Consider the following 23,676-nt stretch of genomic DNA (forward strand, 5'->3'; position numbering starts at 1 on the left):
TAAAGCAGCTTAGAGGCAAGTGTACGTACCTCTAGGCCATTCTGTCAGCCAAATAAAGCAGCTTAGAGGCAAGTGTGCACACGTCTAGTCAAGGTTATCCTGTCAGCACAAGGAGTGTGCGTACCTCTATGCCATCCTGTCAGCCAAATAAAGCAGCTTAGAGGCGAGTGTGCGTACCTCTAGGCCACCCTGTCAGCTAAATAAAGCAGCTTAGAAGAAAGTGTACGTACCTCTAGGCCATCCTGTCAGCCCAAGAAAGCAGCTTAGAGGCGAGTGTACGTAACTCTAGGCCATCCTGTCAGCCCAAGAAAGCAGCTTAGAGGCGAGTGTACGTAACTCTAGGCCATCCTGTCAGCCCTAGAAAATTTTCTTCTTTTTTTTTTCTTTTTTTTAAGACAGTATCGAAGCTCATGTGAGAGCCAACACATTGAACATGAAAAGATGCACAGACACATAAAACATGCAATGAAGGGAGTGGGAGACAAGAGGGGGAGAGAGGGAAGTACACAAGCACAACAACAGAAGAGAAAAGGGACGTCGGTAGATCTGTGGAAGGGGGAGGGGGAGGCCTGGGGGAGGAGGAAGGGGTACATGGTATAAAGCAAATTAACACTTCTAGGAATTTCAGGAAAGAAATTTTGTTTCTGATGCTAAATATCTAGGCCAAATATGATTGCTTTGAACTAGTGTCAATGTATACATACAACTCGTTTTTCTGAAATAATTCTCATCTTTTCAAAATAATGTCGTGTGAATCCCTCAAGGTTAACACCAGGGACCGCAGAAGACCGAACGGCTTTAAAGGAGGCGACGACCAAACACGGATTTTGCTATCACAGCATGGGAGAAAGAAGGGAAGAGGAAGAAGCGGCAAAAGCGCATACCTGTAGAGCAGGGGTCAGGAACCTTTTTGACTGGGAGAGCCATAAAAGCCAAATATTTCTAAATATATTTCATTGAGAGCCATATAGTATTTTTAACGTATAATAAATTAAATATGTCTTACTTTTAATGTGACGTCTGGTGCTGCAGCATGGTTTTGCTGATGGCCTTGTAGTCTGGTTCATACGTGGTGAGGTTGAGCTTCATGCAGGCGTTGAGGCTTCCATCAGTTAAACGTGAGCGTAGGTTGGTCTTAATGTTCCTCATATGCGAGAATGACTGCTCACATGCATATGTAGAGCCAAACATGGTCAATACGGCAATACTCACATGCTGCATTGTGTGGTATGTCACAGGAAGCTCGTTCCAAGTTTTAAGAATCAGCTGGTCTTCAGGTTGAAGATTTTTCATTTCTGTCCACTTGTGTTCCCTCGCCAGCTCTGCTCGCTGTCGCGCAAGACTTTCCAACTCTCCATTAAGTGACTTGAACTTACTCATCCACATGTCTGATGCCTTCAGGTCAGCAACTTCCAACTCAAAGTCTCCGATAGAGACCCCGGGGATGCATGTCAGGTCGATTTTGTCCACTGCACACTCATGTGGATGAGTGATGAACTTGAAAAGACCAGTGCGTGCACGAAATTCTCCAAAACGTGCTTTGAATGACTGCAGGAGATTGGACGTAAAGCCAGCTAGCTGCTGGAGATCCAGATGTTGAGTGGAGTCACTTGCTAAGCATGCATCTCTAAATTGTTGCAGTCTTTCAAAGTGCAGAAGACGACCTGTTTCAATGTCCCTGAGAAAGACTTCCAGCTTGCTTTCAAATGCAAACACTGCTTGTTGAAGGGATGAGATTGTATTTCCAATACCTTGCATTTTCACATTGAGCTGGTTCAGATGGCCAGTTATGTCCACGAGATAGTGAAACTGCAGGAGCCAGTCAGTGTTGTCTCGCTCAGGATGCTTGACGCCTTTCATTTCAAGAAAAGTCCGGATTTCACTCAGGCAAGCTGCAAAACGGCTGAGCACCTTCCCCCTTGACAACCAACGCACGTTGCTGTGTAAAAGCAGACCGGGATAATGATTCCCAACTTCTTCTAACAGAGCTTTAAACTGGCGATCATTTAAAGCTCGGGCAACAATAAAGTTGACCACTCGAATGACCAGCGACATCACCTCACCAAGCTCCTGGCCACACGTCTGAGCGCAAAGTGCCTCCTGGTGCAAGATGCAATGAAAACTTAGGATGGCTCTCTTTACATGTTCACGGAGAAGCGCTACAAATCCTTTGTTCTTCCCCAACATACAGGGTGCACCATCAGTACAGACAGAAATAAGTTTATCCATCGGTAGTTTTTTTTCTTTAGCAAACTCCATGAAAGACGTGAATAAATCCTCTCCTCTTGTTGTCCCTTTCATTGGCAAAACAGCCAAGCTTTCCTCACGCAGTGTGTCACCTGCAGCATACCTGGCAATTATACTGCACTGAGATAGATGGCTAACGTCTGTTGACTCATCTAACGCGAGAGAAAAGTATGTCCCGGCGTTTATGTCCTTAATTTGTGTTTCCTCGACTTGATTTGCCATCATGATGCTACGATCGTGCACAGTTCTTGCTGACAGGGGCATGTCTTTTATTCGTTTGATTATCTTGTCTTTATTTGGGAAGTCATCAAACAGTTCATTGGCCACATCAAGCATGAATGTTTTGGCATACTCGCCATCTGTGAATGGCTTTCCATTCCTTACTATTGCCAAAGCACCCGCAAAGCTGTAGGCGGTGCACTCTGTCTCAAAGAGTGCACTCTGTGCACTCACGGTGCACAAAGCTTTTGCACTCTGTCAAAGCGTCTTTGGGCTTCCTGAAAAGCGCTATATAAAATAAATGCATTATTATTATATTATTAAAGCTAGCGGAATTCCCGTCACCTTGCTTGGTCCACACACGTAGTTGCTGCTGACTCGTCTGCACTCTCCGCTGTAGCTCCTCGCATGCCCTTTTCCTGCTGTCCCCCGCTGGATATTTCGATGCAAATGAAGCATGGTGCGTATCGAAGTGCCGCTTTATATTTGACCGTTTCATCGATGCAATTTTATCATTGCATATCAGACATACCGCAGATCCTGCTCTCTCACCAAATGCAAATTCCTCTGTCCACGCAGCCTGGAATGCACGGTAATCATCGTCTTTTTTTCTTTTCGCCATCTTTTCCGTTACAAGGGTTGAAGCGGATAAACTAGTTGGCTATCTGATAAAATTGATTTCTTCACCTTTACAATGACGCGGACATGCTCGCGAGCCATTGGTTCCCGACCCGACCCACGGGTGACCAGTGACCCGTGAAATTTATCTTCAAAACTAATTTCTGTTTACTTTAAAATGACACAGTATTATTAAGAAATATCACAAGTATTTTAAAATCAGTTCCAAACTGATTTTGTTTTATTTTTATTTTTATTTTCAACTCAAAATTGTCTGGGAGCCATATGCCGTCACCGGAAGAGCCATATATGGCTCGCGAGCCATAGGTTCCCGACCGCTGCTGTAGAGGGAATGAACTCAAACGAACACGGGTTTAACAAGGAATGGAAAGTAATGCAAGGGTTTATTTTAAATAAAGGTCGGGACAGGGAAACGCGATGATAAATCCAATAATGATCCTAAATTGGGATCCCACACACCGACTTCCAAATACGAGACAGGGGAAATGAATTAATAAAATAAATGTCCGTCGTGTACCGGGGAAATATGGTGCATCTTATCTTTGTCTGTAGTCGAGTCCGCCGTCCAACGCGGCTCCAAGCTCCGGCGCGAAGAAACCCTTCGTCCGCTCGCTCGCACGCTTCACCAGGCCTCGATGCGACTCGCTCCGCGTCACGCCACGAGGTCCCTCGCTCCAGTACCAACAGCACCGGATCCCGCTCCAAGGGCCACGACGAACCAACGTCACCCAGCACGAAACACGAAGGTCCAGCACGCGAGAGGGAAGAGCCAATGAAGACCAGGGACAAGAAGAGCAAGAGCTTCAAGCACAGAGAGATCTCCAATACGAAGGGGTCCAGCGCGCAGAGTTCAAGAGAGAACATGTCGTGCAGTGCACCCCTTTGTAACCTTCCCTCTGACGTCAGTCTTGGCGCGCCACCAACCAGGGCCTCGTAGCTTCCCGCCGTTTGCCGAACGTAGTCACGCCTTCCGCGCTGATTGGTTCCAGGTTCGCGCCTTCCGCGCCAACCAATCACAGTCCTCCTGGGCGTGGTTACAACTCGTCTCACACAATGTTGCTAGGCCAGCTGGTGGTGCGGCGGGCAGCGGCCATCCGGCGGTGCCCCAATCTGGCTTCCTGCCGGTCTTCTTCCAAGGTCATTGTAAGGAAAGGGAACTAATTAATGTGTGCACTAAGGACCTATCTAAGTGTTTATATGTGTGCGTTGCCATAAGGGACAAAGGAATGATTACCAGGTCTGACACACAGGGGTTTATCTTAGTCCCTACAATTATTTAACACCCGAACATCCTTGTATGTTCACAGGTATACTCTTACCCCAACAAACCGCCTAAAAACACAGAACTTATTACAGGGTAGATTCCCTATCGCGACAGTCGAAGCATGTTACCTATACAGATCTACCTGGCTCTAGATATTCCTTTACCCCCTGACATAACAATAATTTACAGCAAATGCTGTGTTTTTAAAATAATTTACAGCAAATGCTGTGTTTTAAAAATAATTTACAGCAAATGCTGTGTTTTTAAAATAATTTACAGCAAATGCTGTGTTTCAAAAATAATTTACAGCAAATGATGTGCTTTTAAAATAACTTACAGCAAATGCTGTGTTTTTAAATTAATTTACAGCAAATGCTGTGTTTAAAAAAAAATTACAACAAATGCTGTGTTTTAAAAATAATTTACAGCAGATGCTGTTTTTTTCAAAGTAATTTACAGCAAAAGCTGTGATTTCGTTATTGCGTTTTAATGAAACCACAAGGTTGTAAAGAAAGTCCCGAATATCCACGAGTCCCGAATGCAGAGGGTTGGCCTGAATATCCTTAAGGACACTTCTCATCCAGCCAACCCCCTGTTCGAACTCCTACCCTCAGGGAAAAGACTCAGATCCCTCAAGGTCAGAACCTCTAGGTTCAGGAACGGCACCTATGCTACTGCCATCCGCATTCTGAATGCACAGTATCACTCCTATAATTAGTAACTACTCATGAGCTTATAATGCACTTGGCACTTTAGCTACAGGCCATTTTAAATGCTCTTATACGCACCTTATAATGTATATTGTATACTATGACCACTGAATGTTTGGATGTTTACCATGCCTTATTAATGTATGTTTTTTTGTTGCACTTTATAATGTATACAACGACCACTGAATGTTTGGAGGTTTTCCATGCCCCATTAATGTATGTTTTGTTTTTTTTGTCTTTAAGAGCACACTACCTCAAATTCCTAACAACTGTCAAGTTGATATGGTAATAAAGTATTGAATCTTGAATCTTGAATGAAGGAAGGAAAGATCGTTTGAGGCATACAAGGGAACATGAGGGTGAACGAATAATTAACATGCAATATTTGCATACATAATACATCTGTGGCCCCTTGCTCTGCAATGGCAAACAGATAACTAACCGTGTATAAAGTACGAAACAGAAAAGTTTATGTTATTTATTTTGATGGCCCAAGTTTAAATTACTGCCATTTCAAATACCTGTTTATTTAACATTACTATCGAAACTGCAGACAGCATTTTTCAGCAGGGGCCAATTATGTCAAAAACTCATGTAACACATGTTATGGAGAGCCTCGATAATGCACATCTACTTAAATACGTGTTGTATGTAAAACAACGGTGCAGAAGGATAGATCGACCAATGTCTCTTTGCACCAACTTACTGACACCCTGTAGTTGGTCACAAACAGAAAATGTGGCAAAGGGAAGATAATATTTTTGATAGATGAGCAGTATCCATTTACATATTTTCAAGTGTTTGTTTGTACATTATTCTTTCACGGTCGAACCGTAGGACCTAGAGGTCCAAAACCTTAGGTATAGGTACATAAGAATCTGGGCCAGGTTTTAAGCTCCTACACGTTGGCCTTGACATCCGTTTTGAGGCCCCAAAAGGCCTCTATAAAGTGTATATTGGGATGTGGGGTCAGACAGTGCTGCCGCCGGCCCGCAAGCAAAAGGTAACCATCATGAGGCCAATAACTCCATGGCTTTTCAATGTCCGACACATCCCAAAACCACTGCCAGGAAAAGCTCACCCAGCCGGGTTGTGCCGGATGACTCCTGCTAGTACATGTATAAATTATAACATTAATTTTTGTGCATATGTTTTTAAATAAAATATTTTATCTTAAGGAAGTAAAGTTTTTTTTTCTGGAACAAAAAAAACCATAAAACAGATCAGCTGCTTCCACATGAAACTTCTAAGCTTTCTCATCACCCCAAAAATTGAACAATCTATCACTTGTTCCAGGAAAGCAAGACAATCAGTTTGCAGTTCCATATTGGGCCATTTTAGACATAGGCCCTAGGGAAAAGGGGAAATGAGACCAAGAAAAGTGAGTAAGATAAGGTGAAAAGGGAAATAAAATTGAGAGGCAAAACAAGTAAAGGAATGGGAGAGAAGAGGGGGAGTATTTGGGGAGCAAGGGGTTACATTTTTTTTCTCTTCTTATGTACGTAGTATGTAGATAGCCCTGAAATCACCTCAATCGTTCAATGAAATTGAATCAAGCTTGGTTGGCTGCAGAACAATGATGTGCAACAAATGAGAACAAATAATACCCAAAACGGATATCATGCAGGGAAAGGCCCCGTTAGAGCGAGTAAAGCGAGTCTGGATATGCTACTCATTCCAACTACAAATTTTTGTTAATGTTGGAATGCATTCGGAGCAATATTTTGTCTCGACAGCGATAGAAACCTTTCCGATGCTCATTTGAAACAAATATGGAGAATATTTTTGAACAACTGTGCCTAAATTGGCATTGTTCAAGCTTTTCATGGCTTCTGGACATCTGACCACATGGATGTTGACAGGGCAGGACAGCGCGATTTGAACCTGTGACCTGTGGAATGCTGGGAGGAGACGCAAAGGCTGTAGATGACGACCACGTCGGTTTTGACTCATTCCATCCCATTTGTTTTCGCAAGACGATCAAAAAAAATGATAGCAATAAAAAAATAAAAATAGAGGGAGGGGAAAGGGCCTCACTATCAAAACGTCCAGCAGACAGTCTGCATAGCATGACACACCCCAACATGTGCTTAACTCGGGGATGCCATGCCCCCAACTCAGACTGCTTCTACCTAGCTGATTCATTAAAGCGAGAGATAGTAAATCAGCACTGTGAAACTATGCCCCCCCACCCCAACCCCCAAATATGGCAAGGTGGATCTACTATGAGAGCAGCTAACTCACAAGCAGACCCCACAGCAGCCACAAAACAAAGAATATAGCATGCTATATTTCATACACACCACTCTGCTCCCACAATTCTTGCTGCTGCTCCTTTTTCCTTAACCCCTACACCTTCCAGCTATAGCAGTGCGTAACCCACACATTGATGGTAAGGGTCTGGGGTTTGGGAGGTTGGGGAGAGGCAGTGACGCCGTCACTGTTTACTCAGCCACGAAAAAGCTAGAGCCCATGGCTCGGGCCATTTTTGAACGAACACCGCATGCCACCTCACGCTGTACATGGGCATAATCTCCGGTAAAGAGAGGCGCCAGAGAAGGCAAAGGAAGTGCACCAAATCCAGCTGGTGAACGAGATGCCTTAAAGTCCAACTGGAATTTTTTCTTTCCAATATTTTATAGCCCCCTCCTGTCTTGACTTGAGCCAAAAGTTATTTTTAAAGGCGGTAGCATTCCATTTTACAGACCGACAAAGTATGGGAACCACCCACTTTCCATCAGATTTTATCGTCATTCATGGAAATATCCTAAAAGCCACTAAATGTATGATGCAGGAATAATTTGGCAGAAAATGCCATGCCAGAGAAAAACAAAACAATTAATAAAAACATCAACTGGGATATCAGAAAAATACAATCATGATAAACAAAAGCAATGTGACACATAAAAGTGAAAAAGACAAGTCTTCCTTTGTTCTTTCATAATCGGCATCAAGTGTATTCACATAAATTGGAATGGGATCGATAAATGGTCGAATTTCATCCTGGATCAGGGTTGATCACATAGTGTGTCTTTCCTCCAGGGAGATCGTATGAGTGGGACATGCGTGTATTAATCCCACTTACTGAATAAGGTGTCCCCTTTTGGCCTCTGCCGGGTTCAATTCCAGGTCCTTCGGCATCCATAGAAGAGCACAAACATCCTTATGTAATTTCCAGGCCATTTATGCTTTGTGGGTACGACAGGTGACACAGACCTCTTGCAGTTCACTTTTCAAAATAAGGGTCTTGATGACACAATCATTAAAAATGTTCTTGAGACGAGAATCCTCATTCCTCATGAAGTTCCATGATCGATACGGAGTTGGTCTTTGTGGTATCCCAAATATTAGTCCAGCCACTCAAGCTACATCCTTGTTTAACCACTTCCTATAAATAATGTGGTCAAAGTACTACCCCCATATCTTCCACTTAGCATGTCCAATGTAAGATAACTGTTGGAATCATTTTTCATCTGAGAATAGGATGGACTGTGAAAACAGCAAAGAAATTCCTTTGCATCTGTTGGAGTGACATCTTTTTTATTTGATGGCTTTTATTTGATGGTTCACTCCCATAGCAACATCAGCAAACCATGGCCCAAAATCATTCTGGACTTGGCGAGTTATCATCATCAACAGCGGCAACTGCTCATTGTGTGCATCAAGTTGTATTTTTCATGGCCTTCTAGCCTGCTTATGTGCAGTGATAATGTTTGTCTGATGAAAGTGCATACTGTGCTGTGCATATTATTATATGATGCATATATGTAATTGACAGCCCAAGATATTGCACAGTCCAGTTACATGTGAGGCCATTTAAATGGGAGAAGTTAAGAATAAATAGTCCTGTGAGGGACTGACGGTTATTTCCCCACAGTTTGAAAATATTTTAAAATCGATTACCTGAATTTGAGGCAAACTTCTCTGACCCCCTTTAAATTGGCAGATCCAGATGGGGAGCACAGCCCCATGATAACTGGCTGTCCTGATGCATTGTACAAAACTTTGTCTGTATTGCTCATGTAGTTGTGGAGAAGGTGTTTTAGTGAAAATGAGGAATTTGGGGAGGGGTCGGTGTCCCCCTTTCCAGGGGAGATATGGCGATGAGGAGCACAACTAAGAGTCAAGGCATGATCCCGATGCCTCGTGGCAAGTTTGGTCTGGATATGTCTGGCGGTTTCTGAAAATATTTTTGAATGAAATAGCAATATTTGGGGCAAATCTCTCTTCAGCCCTCCGTATACCTAGGGGGCACATCCGGATGGGGAGGGGGGGGGGCACAACCCCATGAGACCTTGCTGTCCTGATGTATCATACCAAATTTAGTCCATATCAGTAGGGTAGTTTTAGAGAAGAAGTTTTAGTCAAATGTTAACGAACGTACGTATATATGGCCAGAAACCGGGACCCACTCTGATGTTATTTTGGAGAAGCAGAAGACGACCGACTCCTTTTGCATCTTCAGATGCATTGGGCTGCCGAAGCAGTTTCTAGGCTATTGGGCACAATCCTGGATGGGTCGCCACTCCGACGCAGGATACTTGAATGGCTCATTCTTCCCAATAAGCTGGTAATCATTTTGCCAACCTCGGAATGACGACAGGCTGAGTCATCCAATGTGGTGTTAATTCAACGGAAAAACAGGGGCTTGAACTCAGGACCCTAAGATCTCAAACCAGCCACCGTAACCGTTAAGCCAACACCAGGCTTTATTTCGGAGAAATTACCAAAACATTATGAGCCACATTTAAACAGGGAGCATAATGGTACAGAGGTGGTATAGTGTTAATGGCAATGTAATGGCATAGTTCACGATGCTATGGACTAGCTATGGAATGGCATAGTTACCTCTGCCACTGAAAGTAGACAAAGGTTTGTTTTAAACCCTGTCTGTCAGTGCACAGGATATCTCAAAAAGTTGTAGACCGATTCATACTTCTAGGACATCCTCTCAGCCCCAATGAGCCTTTTTTTTTTTTTTAATGAACCAAATGCAATGGTACTGCAAAGTGTATTGAGGATTTGGATAGCACGGTTCTAGGAACCATACATTTATCAGAATTTTCATGTCACCATTATATGGTCTGCAAAAACCCAGCTGGATTATCAATGTCCTTCAGCAAAGGAGCATCCTTCCCGTTTGGCTGATAAGTAACCCAGTCCACTGTGATGCCAATTAACCCTTCATGCCCTTAGGGAAAATGTGTATGGGTACCTAAAAGGATACTTGTAAAAAGGCAGAATGACCCAAAACCCTCGACAAACATAGGGGCAATACCTCTGGCGCTCACCTGGTAGACTAAACAGTATACTACACTGACCAAAGGTATTTTCAACCAATTTGAATGGTTTATAGAAGACAGGGCAGCATGTAGAATCATACTAGCATAATCATAACATTTTAAACAAACAAAAAAATACATATTTTGGGGGGCAACCCCTACCCACCCCTCCCCCCCACCTCCCATCCTGTGTACCTCCTCAGACCCGAATTTTTCTAATGCCTTGAACAAACATTGGGACATCACGGGTGATGAAAGTTGTGGTGAAGTTTCATTGAAATTGTGTATGTAGTTTCAGAGAAAAGAGCAAATACCTATTTTGGGGGGCAACCCCCCAGTAGACCCCTCACGGCCCGATTTTTTTTTTTAAGCTGTGCACAAACTTTGATACAACACAGGTGATTAAGGTTGTGGACAAGTTTCATCACAACTGCGTGTGCGTGTGTATATCCTGAGAAAAAAGCAAATACCTATTTTGGGGGACAACCCCCCCCCCCCCCCCACCCCACCCCCAAGCACCTCCTCAGGGCCCAATTTTGTTTTAATGCCGTGAACAAACTTTGGTACATCATGGGTGATGAAGGTTTTGGTCAGGTTTCATTGAAATTGTATGTGTAGTTTCAGAGAAGAAAGCAAATATCTATTTGGGGGAGGGGGATGGGGGGTCAAACCTGGTCCCACTTTGACCCCCCCCCCCCCCCATAGACCCCTTTAAACTTCGATTATCTTAGTGATGTGAACGAACTTCGGTGCATCACAGGTGATGAAGGTTGTGGTCCAGTTTCATAGAAATATTGTGTGTACTGTAGTTTCAGAGGAAAAGCAAATTCCTATTTTGCGGGTCAAAACCTGGATGCACTTTGACGCCCAGTAAACCTCAATTTTTTTTTAATGCCGTGAACAAACTTTAGTGACAACACAACAAATATCATTTGTGCCAAATTTGGTTGCAATCCCATCAGCGGTTTTGAAGAAGAAGTTTCAAATGTTTACGGACGGACGGATGGACGGATGGACGGACTGACGGACGGACAGACTGATGGACGGACGAAGCGCCATCGCATAAACTCCCCTGTACTTCATTCCAGGTGAGCTAAAAATGAAAATCACGTTCCCATATACATATTTTGTAGACAAAAAAGAAAGAAAAGATTTTCATAGATCAGCCACCAAAGCACATCTTAAAATGGGATGTGCGTATTTTACATACAAATAAATAAAGGTGACATGTAGGTAGCAATGATGGTAAGTGTATATAAATAAATAAATATTCCAAACTTGCGTGTTGGTAGTGGAGATGGTAAAATGTATATCAAACTAAATAATTTAAGGTGGTAAATAGGCTGTAGAATGGTAAGAGATATAAAAATAAATAAATGATGCAAAGTTGTGTATCCATGGTGGAGATGGTAATGTATGTATAAATAATGGTTCGTGAAAGCATATACATACAATCCTGTACTATTCTCTCCATTCATCTATTTTTAAATTTCCAAAATTCTTAATTAGCTTCGATCACAAAATCATTGGACGTGAAGTCATTGGACCTCATGCCCAGATGTTATTGCACACACGTGCTGAATATGAAAGAAATGCATCCACTCATTTTCCCATGAGAGGCTGCAGATGGACAGGACCCTAAATACGTATAAGCCCCTTGCCAGGCAGACACTTGGTTTGAGGATAGAAAAGTAACCGAATCAAGAAAGTCATGGATTTTTCAACATGTAGCTGCAATAGATAGTACAATTTTTTAAAAGGACAAAATATTTGTATTCTAGAAGTCAGTAATTTTCTTTCTTTTTCTTTTTTCACTCGATACATCTATAATTTTAAAACGAGTATCATCATGAAAAGCCGACAATGATAACGCATGGGCATATATATGAAGATAAACACAACCAAGTACCAGTCACAGATGTGCAAGAAATTGCTCTCACATCAGTACGAGGCACCCAAAAGTCAGAATCAGCTATGCAACAACATTCCAAACTCAAGAAGTTAAAGATAAGAGCGAAAACAACAAAGAAAAAACATCTCTGACACTAAAATAGAACTTGATGTATAAACCTTATTAATTACACCATAAGAGGCATGGCATCTCACAAGCAGAAATGAAAGCAAAGGTTTTAGCCAACTCTTGACACTTGGATAACAAAAAATGTTTTTAATTGCTTGGCTCATGCAACTTCCCGTTATCAAAACATACATTGGCCCTTCAACATTTCGCTGAGCAAGATTCAATCCAAGGGTCTGCACGTTGAACGTGTGGTGTCGTAACAAGGCTATTAACAGTGTTCCTATTTTGTTTAAGCCAAATAAATAAACTCATGACCAGATAAAAAGTGACACCTTCAACAAGACAAACTTTCACAAACAGAAATACAGCAGTGGCCATTAAAGGGATAACTCATTTTAGACATGTCGCCAAAGCTTTCAGTGAGTGGTGCAACTTCCTGCCGAAGAAAAGAAAATATAATATAGTACGAGTTCCCTTACAAGGAACTTAAGTGTAGGAGGGATTAGGCCAATCAAGCCTGCACTATGGTTGCCAACCTATGGTTGTTTGTCTATGCTCAATCATTTTTAAATGCTGAGCGCCAAGCAAAGAAGTAGCACATACCATTTGTAAATTATTTGGTACGACTCGTCCAGGGTTCGAAAAACAGACCTCCCAGAATCGTAGTGGAGGCTCTAACAGTTTAACCATTACACCACGTAATCTAGTTCAGAACTCGCAATATTGCATTTCAAAATGATATAATTTGCAAAACATTGTTAAACTTGACCAGCACAATTACAGGCGATTTTAAAATGCAGCATATTTATGTCTTTGTCTTCCCATTAAAAAAAAGTTGGTCAAGAACGTAGCATACCTGGAAGACATTAAATAAAAGCAAACCATCATAATCATCACCACAATGTCAATGATCATCCTCCTCATCATCATCATCATCATCATCATCATCATCATAATACACAAAGGAAATATGAGATATGGGGGTGTGGAAAGGGTGAGAGGTCTGTAGGAATGCACAGCAACAAGGTGGGGGGGGGGGGGGAGGCTAAAGGGATTGCAAGAAGTCACCGCAGCATAGGACAGGGGGTGAGGAGGCTTACGGAATATAAAGCAGAGACGGTGAGGGTGGGGAGATGCATAGGCAGGTGGTTTTAATGTGAAGCGTTGGGGCAAGGGATCTGCGAGAATGGGCAGAGGAAATTTGGTGGAGCTGCGAGAACTCTGCGAGTGAAATGCGAGTGATCTGCGAGTGAAAATGTACGCGGAGAGAGAAAAAAATGGGGATGAGGCAAGAGAAAAAAAAGAAAGAAAAAAAAAAGGGAACACGGTGAGAGAAAAAAGGGGGCACTGTGAAAGAGAAATAGAAACAAAAAGGGGATGTGCTGAGAGAAAAAAAGGGGACGTGGCGAGGGGGGAAAAGACGCAGAAAGGGCAGGGGAAAAAGTGGATGAAATAAGGGAAAAAAACGGGGAAGCGCGAGAAAAAACGGGGACGCAATGACAAAAAAATGGGGACACGATGACAAAAAAAATTGGGACGCCGCGAGGAAAAAACTGGGACGCGACTAGAAAAAAACTGGGACGCGACGAGAAAAAAAACTGGGACGCGACGAGAAAAAAAAAACGGACGCGCCGAACAAAAAAACTGGGGTGCGAAGACAAAAAACTGGGACGCGACTACAAAAATACGGGGACTCCACGAGTGGGGGGGGGGGGGGGAGGAGTGGAGGAATGTGGTGAGGAAAACAAAAGGTGATGAGGCGGAAAAAAAAGTGGACGCAGTGGAGAACAAAAATGGGGTGCAGAGAGTGAAGAAATGCGAGGAAGAGGAGAGAAAAAAAATGCGTGATCACGCACACGCGCGCGCACGCACGCACGCGCGCGCACACACACACACACACACACACACACACACACACACACACACACACACACACACACACACACACACACACACACACACACACACACACACACACACACACACACACACACACACACACACACACACACACACACACACACACACACACACACGGCAGCGGGGGCCCGACACACGCAAGCACAGCGGGGGCCCGACACACGCAAGCGCAGCGGGGGCCCGACACACGCAAGCGCAGCGGGGGGCCCGACACACGCAAGCGCAACGTGGGCCCGACACACGCAAACGCAACGTGGGCCCGACACACGCAAACGCAACGTGGGCCCGACACACGCAAACGCAACGTGGGCCCGACACACGCAAACGCAACGTGGGCCCGACACACGCAAACGCAACGTGGGCCCGACACACGCAAACGCAACGTGGGCCCGACACACGCAAACGCAACGTGGGCCCGACACACGCAAACGCAACGTGGGCCCGACACACGCAAACGCAACGTGGGCCCGACACACGCAAACGCAACGTGGGCCCGACACACGCAAACGCAACGTGGGCCCGACACACGCAAACGCAACGTGGGCCCGACACACGCAAACGCAACGTGGGCCCGACACACGCAAACGCAACGTGGGCCCGACACACGCAAACGCAACGTGGGCCCGACACACGCAAACGCAACGTGGGCCCGACGCACGCAAACGCAACGTGGGCCCGACGCACGCAAACGCAACGTGGGCCCGACGCACGCAAACGCAACGTGGGCCCGACGCACGCAAACGCAACGTGGGCCCGACGCACGCAAACGCAACGTGGGCCCGACGCACGCAAACGCAACGTGGGCCCGACGCACGCAAACGCAACGTGGGCCCGACGCACGCAAACGCAGCAGGGGCCCGACACACAGCAAATACACACACACACAGCAGATAGAGACGCAGCACACTCACACAGCAGATAGAGACACAGCACACTCACAGCAGAACACACACAGCACGCAGACACATACGGCAGGTATACACACACACACACACACACACACACACACACACACACACACACACACACACACACACACACACACACACACACACACACACACACACACACACACACACACACACACGTACACACACACACACACAGCATGTACACACACACACACACACAGCATGTACACACACACACAGCATACACACACACACACACACAGCATGTACACACACACACACACAGCATGTACACACACACACACAGCATGTACACACACACACACAGCATGTACACACACACACACACACACACACACACACACACACACACACACACCATGCACACACACACACACACACACACACACACACACACACACACACACACACACACACACACACAGCATGTACACACACACACAGCATGTACACACACACACAGCATGTCCACACAAACACCAGGTACACACACACCAGGTACACACACACCAGGTACACACACACCAGGTACACACACACACACACCAGGCACACACACACACACCAGGCACACACACACACACCAGGCACACACACACACACCAGGCACACACACACACACACACACACACACACCAGGTACACACACACACACACCAGGTACACACACACACACCAGGTACACACACACACACACACACACAGCAGGTGGACACACACACACACACACCAGGTACACACACACACCAGGTACACACACACACCAGGTACACACACACACACCAGGTACACACACACACACACAGCAGGTGGACACACACACACAGCAGGTAGACACACACACACAGCAGGTAGACACACACACACAGCAGGTAGACACACACACACAGCAGGTAGACACACACACACAGCAGGTAGACACACACACAGCAGGTAGACACACACACAGCAGATAGACACACACAAAGCAGGTACACACACAAAGCAGGTACACACACACAAAGCAGGTACACACACACAAAGCAGGTACACACACACACAAAGCAGGTACACACACACACAAAGCAGGTACACACACACACAAAGCAGGTACACACACACACACACAAAGCAGGTACGTACACACACACACAAAGCAGGTACACACACACACAAAGCAGGTACACACACACACACAAAGCAGGTACACACACACACACAAAGCAGGTACACACACACACAAAGCAGGTACACACACACACACACAAAGCAGGTACACACACACAAAGCAGGTACACACACACAAAGCAGGTACACACACACAAAGCAGGTACACACACACAAAGCAGGTACACACACACAAAAAGCAGGTACACACACAAAAAGCAGGTACACACACAAAAAGCAGGTACACACACAAAAAGCAGGTACACACACAAAAAGCAGGTACACACACAAAAAGCAGGTACACACACAAAAAGCAGGTACACACACACAAAGCAAAACACTCACAGCAGAACACTCACAGCAGAACACTCACAGCAGAACACTCACAGCAGAACACTCACAGCAGAACACTCAGCAGAACACTCACAGCAGAACACTCACAGCAGAACACCTACAACAGAACACCAACAGCAGAACACCAACAGCAGAACACCAACAGCAGAACACTCAAAGCAGAACACTCACAGCAGAACACTCACAGCAGAACACTCACAGCAGAACACCCACAGCAGAACACCCACAGCAGAACACCCACAGCAGAACACCCACAGCAGAACACTCACAGCAGAACACTCACAGCAGAACACTCACAGCAGAACACCCACAGCAGAACACCCACAGCAGAACACCCACAGCAGAACACCCACAGCAGAACACTCACAGCAGAACACCCACAGCAGAACACCCACAGCAGAACACTCACAGCAGAACACTCACAGCAGAACACTCACAGCAGAACACTCACAGCAGAACACTCACAGCAGAACACTCACAGCAGAACACTCACAGCAGAACACTCACAGCAGAACACTCACAGCAGAACACTCACAGCAGAACACTCACAGCAGACCACTCACAGCAGAACACTCACAGCAGAACACTCACAGCAGAACACCCACAGCAGAACACTCACAGCAGAACACCCACAGCAGAACACTCACAGCAGAACACTCACAGCAGAACACTCACAGCAGAACACCCACAGCAGAACACCCACAGCAGAACACTCACAGCAGAACACTCACAGCAGAACACCCACAGCAACAGACGCACTCACACTCACAGCAACACACCCTGTACGAAGGCAAGATTACAGGAAGCGGTGCAGATTGGAACAGAAAAGTATTTGAATGTTTCAAGCGAAGAAGACTGAATAGGGCATTTCAACTCCGCGCCCGCGACGATCCGACGCTCCGCACTTACGAGCAGTCCCTGGGAGTTGATTTCACAACGGGCATTGCGCAGAGACACCTCCAACTTCTGCAGGCGGATCGTGATGGGTTCCATGGCTCACACGGGGCGCCCGTTCGGAATCGAACCAGAGAACTTTAACTTGGTGCTCTCACGCATTCACAGAGCGAGAGGAGCCGGCGGCGACGCACACGAACAGCGCCGTCGACTCTTCCCTTCAGTGATCGAGACGTCCGTTAGCTTCGCCGAGGCTCAGGTTCCGTCGGGGTCCCAGAGCCAGCTCTGGCTCTCTAGGGTCGCGTACGCTCGGAGTGGTCGATCGTAGGCCTCATGGTGCCGACATCGTTCAATATAGAGGGCGTGGTTGGAGCGGTGGAGACTTCGCCGAGGCTAGACGTCTCAACGACCAAAATTTCACAGTCACACCCTCCCGCTCTTCCTCTTCCTCTCGTCCGACCCACTCTTCCCGTCTCCTTTCCGAGCTTCCTATCAGAGTGGACTCTACTCGAGACTCGAGAGCTGCGAACGAGCAACGCGGGACGGCGACAAAACTTTGTTGCGAAAAGTTTCCCATTTCGGATTTCGTCGTGTTCGTTGGTTTCGATGAAACTACGAGAAACTATCATTCTGGTTTATATCCCACATTTAATTTATAGAGGTTCGAATGGCAAAGAAATATATAACCCCCCTTGCAGGCATCAAGGATTCTCCAAGCAGAAAAGTGATTCCCATTGGAAAAAGTTTTTTTTTTTTTTTTTTTTTAGATGTCCACATATTACGTACGCATAAGGCTCATATTTAATTGAAGTATAACTTTTCACCTTCAATAGAAAAAGCAGAATTTTTAAAACTTCAATCTCGGAAACGGGTTTTTACTTTCACGAACGTCATAATCATACCGTGGTTTTGGTAATTTATTTACAGCTGTATATATTGTGATTGCGTCACATCAGGCGAAGATGACACTCCTCCGAGCTCTCTCACCTAAGATTCTAATCCCGGCCCAGGTATAAACTGTCATCCTGGTGTTTCGCAGGTGAGTCCCTCGGATGGACGTTAAACCGGACCGTCTGTGCCAGCATTAGCTCTGACTACTTCGTCGAACGCCAGTCCTGGCCAGCCGGTTCGTGAAAGACTCGGGTCAAAAACGTCCCCCGGACAACCCCACAAAGCACGTGGGGATAATTGTGGCCGTCAAAGAAAGAATAAGAAGGTTCCCATATCAACTCTAATATGAGGGCATTGAGGGGGAGGCAAACACCCAACACTCCCCCCAAACACCTGTACTGTATACACGACCTACTGTTCCATTTGTCTATTGTTCAGCAATTTCCTTTTTAATTCGTGCAAAAGTACATTGAGGTCTCGTCACGTCCTTGTCCAGTGTGTGACGTCTGTGACGACACAAGGGCAAGTTCCTCCATGAGTCTTGGATCGGTGTAAAAAGGAAGGCTTCCAAACAACTAAAAGGGGAGAGGGAGGAACGTTTTAAGAAGATCACGTGATCACACCGAGGGGGGCAAACTCGAGATGTAGTTTGAGGTTGTGCGTTTGGTCAGAAATGTCATCGATCAACTTTTAAACAAGCAAGGGGGAGGCGAGGGATTTTATTTTGTTTAAGGAAAACTAAAGGCCAGAGAATTGCGCAAAAGACTTTCGTTCAGAAACACCGGGGAACAAAACGTCAAACAGATAAACCAGTGCACTCCTGCTTATACACCACTAACTCATCCGGGCCAGATGCAGCATTGCAGCAGCCTCCTGTTTATTACCTCCACCCCGAAAGTTGGCGGAGGTTGCTTTCATCCCTGTCATTTTGTCTGTATGTTTGTTCCTGTGTGTGAACAGGATGTCTCAAAACGTTATGGACAGATCCGGTAGGAATTTCGTGGACAGGTTGGGTATGTGACAAAGAAGAAGTGATTCGATTTTGGTGAAGATCTGGATCCAGATCCGGTCTATCAGTGGGATACAAAACGTAAACTGTTCAGCCTGGCGGAGGTATGTGCTCGACCGAGTGTCGTTCTAGCTTGTTCTACTTGTTCTACTTTCAGGTACCAATAAATTTATTTTGAAAATTTCCAAAACCTAAACATCCACCTTGCTTCTTTATCCTCAATCCAAGATTCTTAGGAAAAATGTCAGGAGCATAGAAAAGGCCCCTTTATATGATATGTGTCATGTGGCAAACTATTTTTAAAAAGGGACATTCCATAGCTTGTAGAAAATGCCAAAGAATACAAAAGAAGGGACATTCAAAAATCTCGTGTGCATGCTGGACTACCCTTGTGTTCTTAGGAGGAACCAAGTAATGCTCTGGAAATGTTCATATTTCAGCTTTTCATTTTTAATTATTTTGTAAAAATAAAACCCACTTTGACATTATGGGATGTTATGTGTAGATCAGTGACAAAAATGACAATGAAATCCATTTTAAATTCAGGCTGTAACACAACGAAATGTGAAAAAGTCAAGGGGTGTGAATACTTTCTGAAGGCACTGTATGTAAACTATAACGACACTTGGGAGAGCACATACATCCTCCAGGCTGAACAATTTGCGTTTCGTATCCCACTGGTAGGCCGGATCTGGATCCAGACATGAACCAAAATAGAATTGGCTTGTTCTTGTCATCTAACGAACTCATCCATGTAGTTTTGTCATAATTAGTGCACAACTTTTTAAAATATTATGCGATATATCGTTTTGGGCCCTATCTCAATGTTGAAGAATTACTTTTAAAAATTTAAGATTCTCGTAACCGGATCCGGATTTGGATCTTCACCAAAGTCAAATCGATTCGTCCTTGCCTTGTCACAAACACACCCAACCTTGTCACAAAGTTTCATACAATTCTGTCCATAACTTTAAGAGATATCCTGCTCACACACAGACAAACAAAAGATGTCGTGCAGAACCCCATAGTTGCAAAATCAACCCAACCTCCCCCCCCCCCCAAAAGTTGCCATGGATACATCAAATTGTCCATTTTGTTTAAGATTTAAATTGACAACCTTGATCAAAGCTCGGATCAATTGGATGAAAATTGATTACTTTTGAAATTGATGATTTTCGAGGTTTGACCTTGAGTTGACCCATGACCATTTGACCTCAAAAATCATTGCTTTCCCAATTCAGTGATGCGCTCTGCAATTGCTGTTTAATTTACAAGTTCCTAGGATGAAAATTAATGATTTTTTCAGACGAGAATTGATGATTTTAGAAGTTTGACCCTGAGTTGTCGTTATCTTCTGACCGCAAAAATAGTTGGTTTTCCAATTCAGTGACCCAATATGCAAATCCTGTTCAACTTTTAAGACATTTGGATGAAAAATGACGGTTTTAGAAATTGGAACATAAGATGACCTTTGACCTCAAATTCAATAGGCTTCTCAGTTGTGACTACCTCTACAACGTGGTAAATTTTCATGACGATCGGTTTTGAATTGTGACCTGTAGGCGATTGTCAAATAAACAAGAAAGACGTCGTGCAGAGTACGATCTATGTTGACCTTTTCACCTTCGGACCTCAAAATAATTTGTGGTTTAATTAAGTGATGGGATGTACAAATCCTGTTCAAATTTCAAGTCAATCGGATAAAAATTGACGATTTTAGAAACTTTATCCAAGTTGATGACCTTTGGCCCATGTTGACCTTTTTTGCCAAAGTGGACATCAAAAAAGAATTGGTAGTAGAATTCAGTCACCTGATATACAAATCCTGTTCAAATTTCAAGTCAATCGGATAAAAATTGAGGATTTTAGAAACTTTATCCAAGTTGATGACCTTTGGCCCATGTTGACCTTTTTGCCAAAGTGGACATCAAAAAAGAATTGGTAGTAGAATTCAGTCACCTGATATGCAAATCCCCTTCAAATTTCTAATCAATCAGATAAAAATTGAGGATTTTAGTAACTTTATCTAAGTTGTTGACCTTTGGCCTATGTTGGCCTTTTTGCCAAAGTGGACATCAAAAAATAATTGGTAGTAGGATTCAGTCACCTGATATGCAAATCCCCTTCACATTTCTAATCAATCAGATAAAAATTTAAGATTTTAGCAATTCCAACTAAGTTCTTGACCTTTGGCCTATGTTGACCTTTTGGCGTATGTTGACCTCAAAATAATTGGTGGTTAATTTCAGTGACCTGATATGTAAAGCCTCTTTAAATTTCAAGTCTTTGATTTTAAATTTTTATTTATTTTGATTTTTTATTTGATTTTGATTTTGATTTATTTTGATTATTTTGATTTTTCAAGTCAATAGGATGAAAATTGAGGATTTTTGAAATTTGAGAAAGTTGTTGGCCTTTGGCCGACGTTGATCTTTAGACTTTTTGACCTCATCATCGTCCTTATGACTTTTTGGTGAAGTTTCGTAAAGATCGGCTTTAAATTGCGACCTGTAGGCGATTGACATACAAACAAACAGACAGACAAACAGAGAGAATAACGCATAAGACCAAAGAATATACTTGAAAAATCTTCGATTTTGCAAGTAACAAACAGACAACTATAACGGAACTTAGTAGAGAGCATACCTCCGCCAGGTTGAACAGTTTGCATTTTGTATCCCACTAATAGGTCAGATCTGGATTCGGACCTCAACCAAAATCTATTTGCTTGTTCTTGTCACTTACCCAACACATCCACCTAATTTTGTCATAATCCATCCACAACTTTTTAAAACATCATGCTATATATCGTTTTTAGCTCTATTTTTCATTGGTGAAGAATCACTTAAAGAATTCTCTGATCCGGATCCGGATTCTAATCTTCACATAAATTGAATCAATTCTTCCTCGTCACACAATACACCCAACCTGCCCACCAAGTTTAGTCAGAATTCGTCTGCAAATTTTTTGACATATCTTGCTCTATATTGTTTTTTGCCCAATATCTCAATGGCGAAGAATCATTAAAAAAAATTTTTCTCTTATCCGGATCTGGATCTTCACCAATATCTAATCATTTCGTCCTTGTCAAACTCCAAACCTGTCCACCAAATTTCGTCCGAATCCGTGCACAACGTTTTGAGATATTTTGTTCACAGACAAACAAACAGACAGACAGGGGTGAAAACATAACCTCCATACACCTTCGGTGGCGGAGGTAATTAGACGTTATTGTATTAAATTATTAATGATTTTGTAAATATTTCTAAAGAAAAAAAATCCACTTTGACATTACGGGCTATAATGTGTCGATGAGTGACACTTTTTTTTTTTAACTTTAATGCATTTTAAATTCAGGCTGTAATCTATCTATAATTCCAGCAATCTCTGTGTGTGTGTGTGTGTGTGTGTCTGTGTGTCTGTGTGTGTGTTTGTTTGTTTGTCTGTGACCGCTGTTTCTCGACAACCACGGGTCCGATATACTTGAAACTTGCCAGGTATATTGCTGGGGACCCGAGGATGTGCCTTTTCAAGGTTTCATATTAATCGGAGAAGTAGTTACCGAACTATGTCCAAAAAACGATTCAACCAATCAGAGAGCAGCGAGCTATCACGTGTGCCGAACGTGGCGAACAGACTCTGCCTCGGACGGCACATTTGAGAGCGTATTCATTTATTTCACGTTGGAAAACTATGTTGCCATTAAACTATGTTTTAAAACTAATTAAAACTAATTTGCGATTCATCGTAACTGCGATTTGCGACCTTCCGGACAGTGAAGACTGCACTTCCGGCAGCCAATCACAGAACGCGTTATTGCGTAGGCGTGGCCGATGTGAGAGCGAGCCGAGCCGAGCGCGTGCGCTATTACGGTTCGTAATTAGATTTCTTCCGGAGAAAACAATAATTTCTCGATTTCTTATGCGCATTATTTCTCCCAATTCAGTCAGAGCGAAGGGCGGAAGCGAAGAGCGTTGTTTTTTTTGTTTACGGGCGTACGGGCGGGGTAGAGCGTACGGGTAGCGTTATTTTTTTTTTTGGCAAGGAACGGGCACCCACGTACGGGCATGCCCTAGTCTATCTATAATTCCAGTAATCTCTGTGTGTGTGTGTGTGTCTGTGTGTGTGTGTGTGTGTGTGTCTGTGTGT

At 44.1% G+C, this 23,676-nt stretch overlaps 1 protein-coding gene across 1 annotated transcript in view; it reads right to left on the reverse strand.

The window, feature by feature from the left end:
• LOC137432634 (rho-associated protein kinase 2) overlaps positions 1-17,983 on the reverse strand; it is a 213,536-nt gene extending 195,553 nt beyond the window's left edge. Inside the window, exon 1 of the mRNA XM_068124718.2 lies at positions 17,643-17,983. Coding sequence (XP_067980819.1) covers positions 17,643-17,726 — 84 coding nt within the window. The 5' untranslated portion in view covers positions 17,727-17,983. The remainder of the gene's footprint in view (positions 1-17,642) is intronic.
• Positions 17,984-23,676: the final 5,693 nt, after the last annotated feature.

This window comes from Myxine glutinosa, chromosome 8 (assembly GCF_964187855.1).
Source record: "Myxine glutinosa chromosome 8, kmMyxGlut1.1, whole genome shotgun sequence".
In the NCBI taxonomy this organism is placed as follows: Eukaryota; Metazoa; Chordata; class Myxini; order Myxiniformes; family Myxinidae; genus Myxine; species Myxine glutinosa.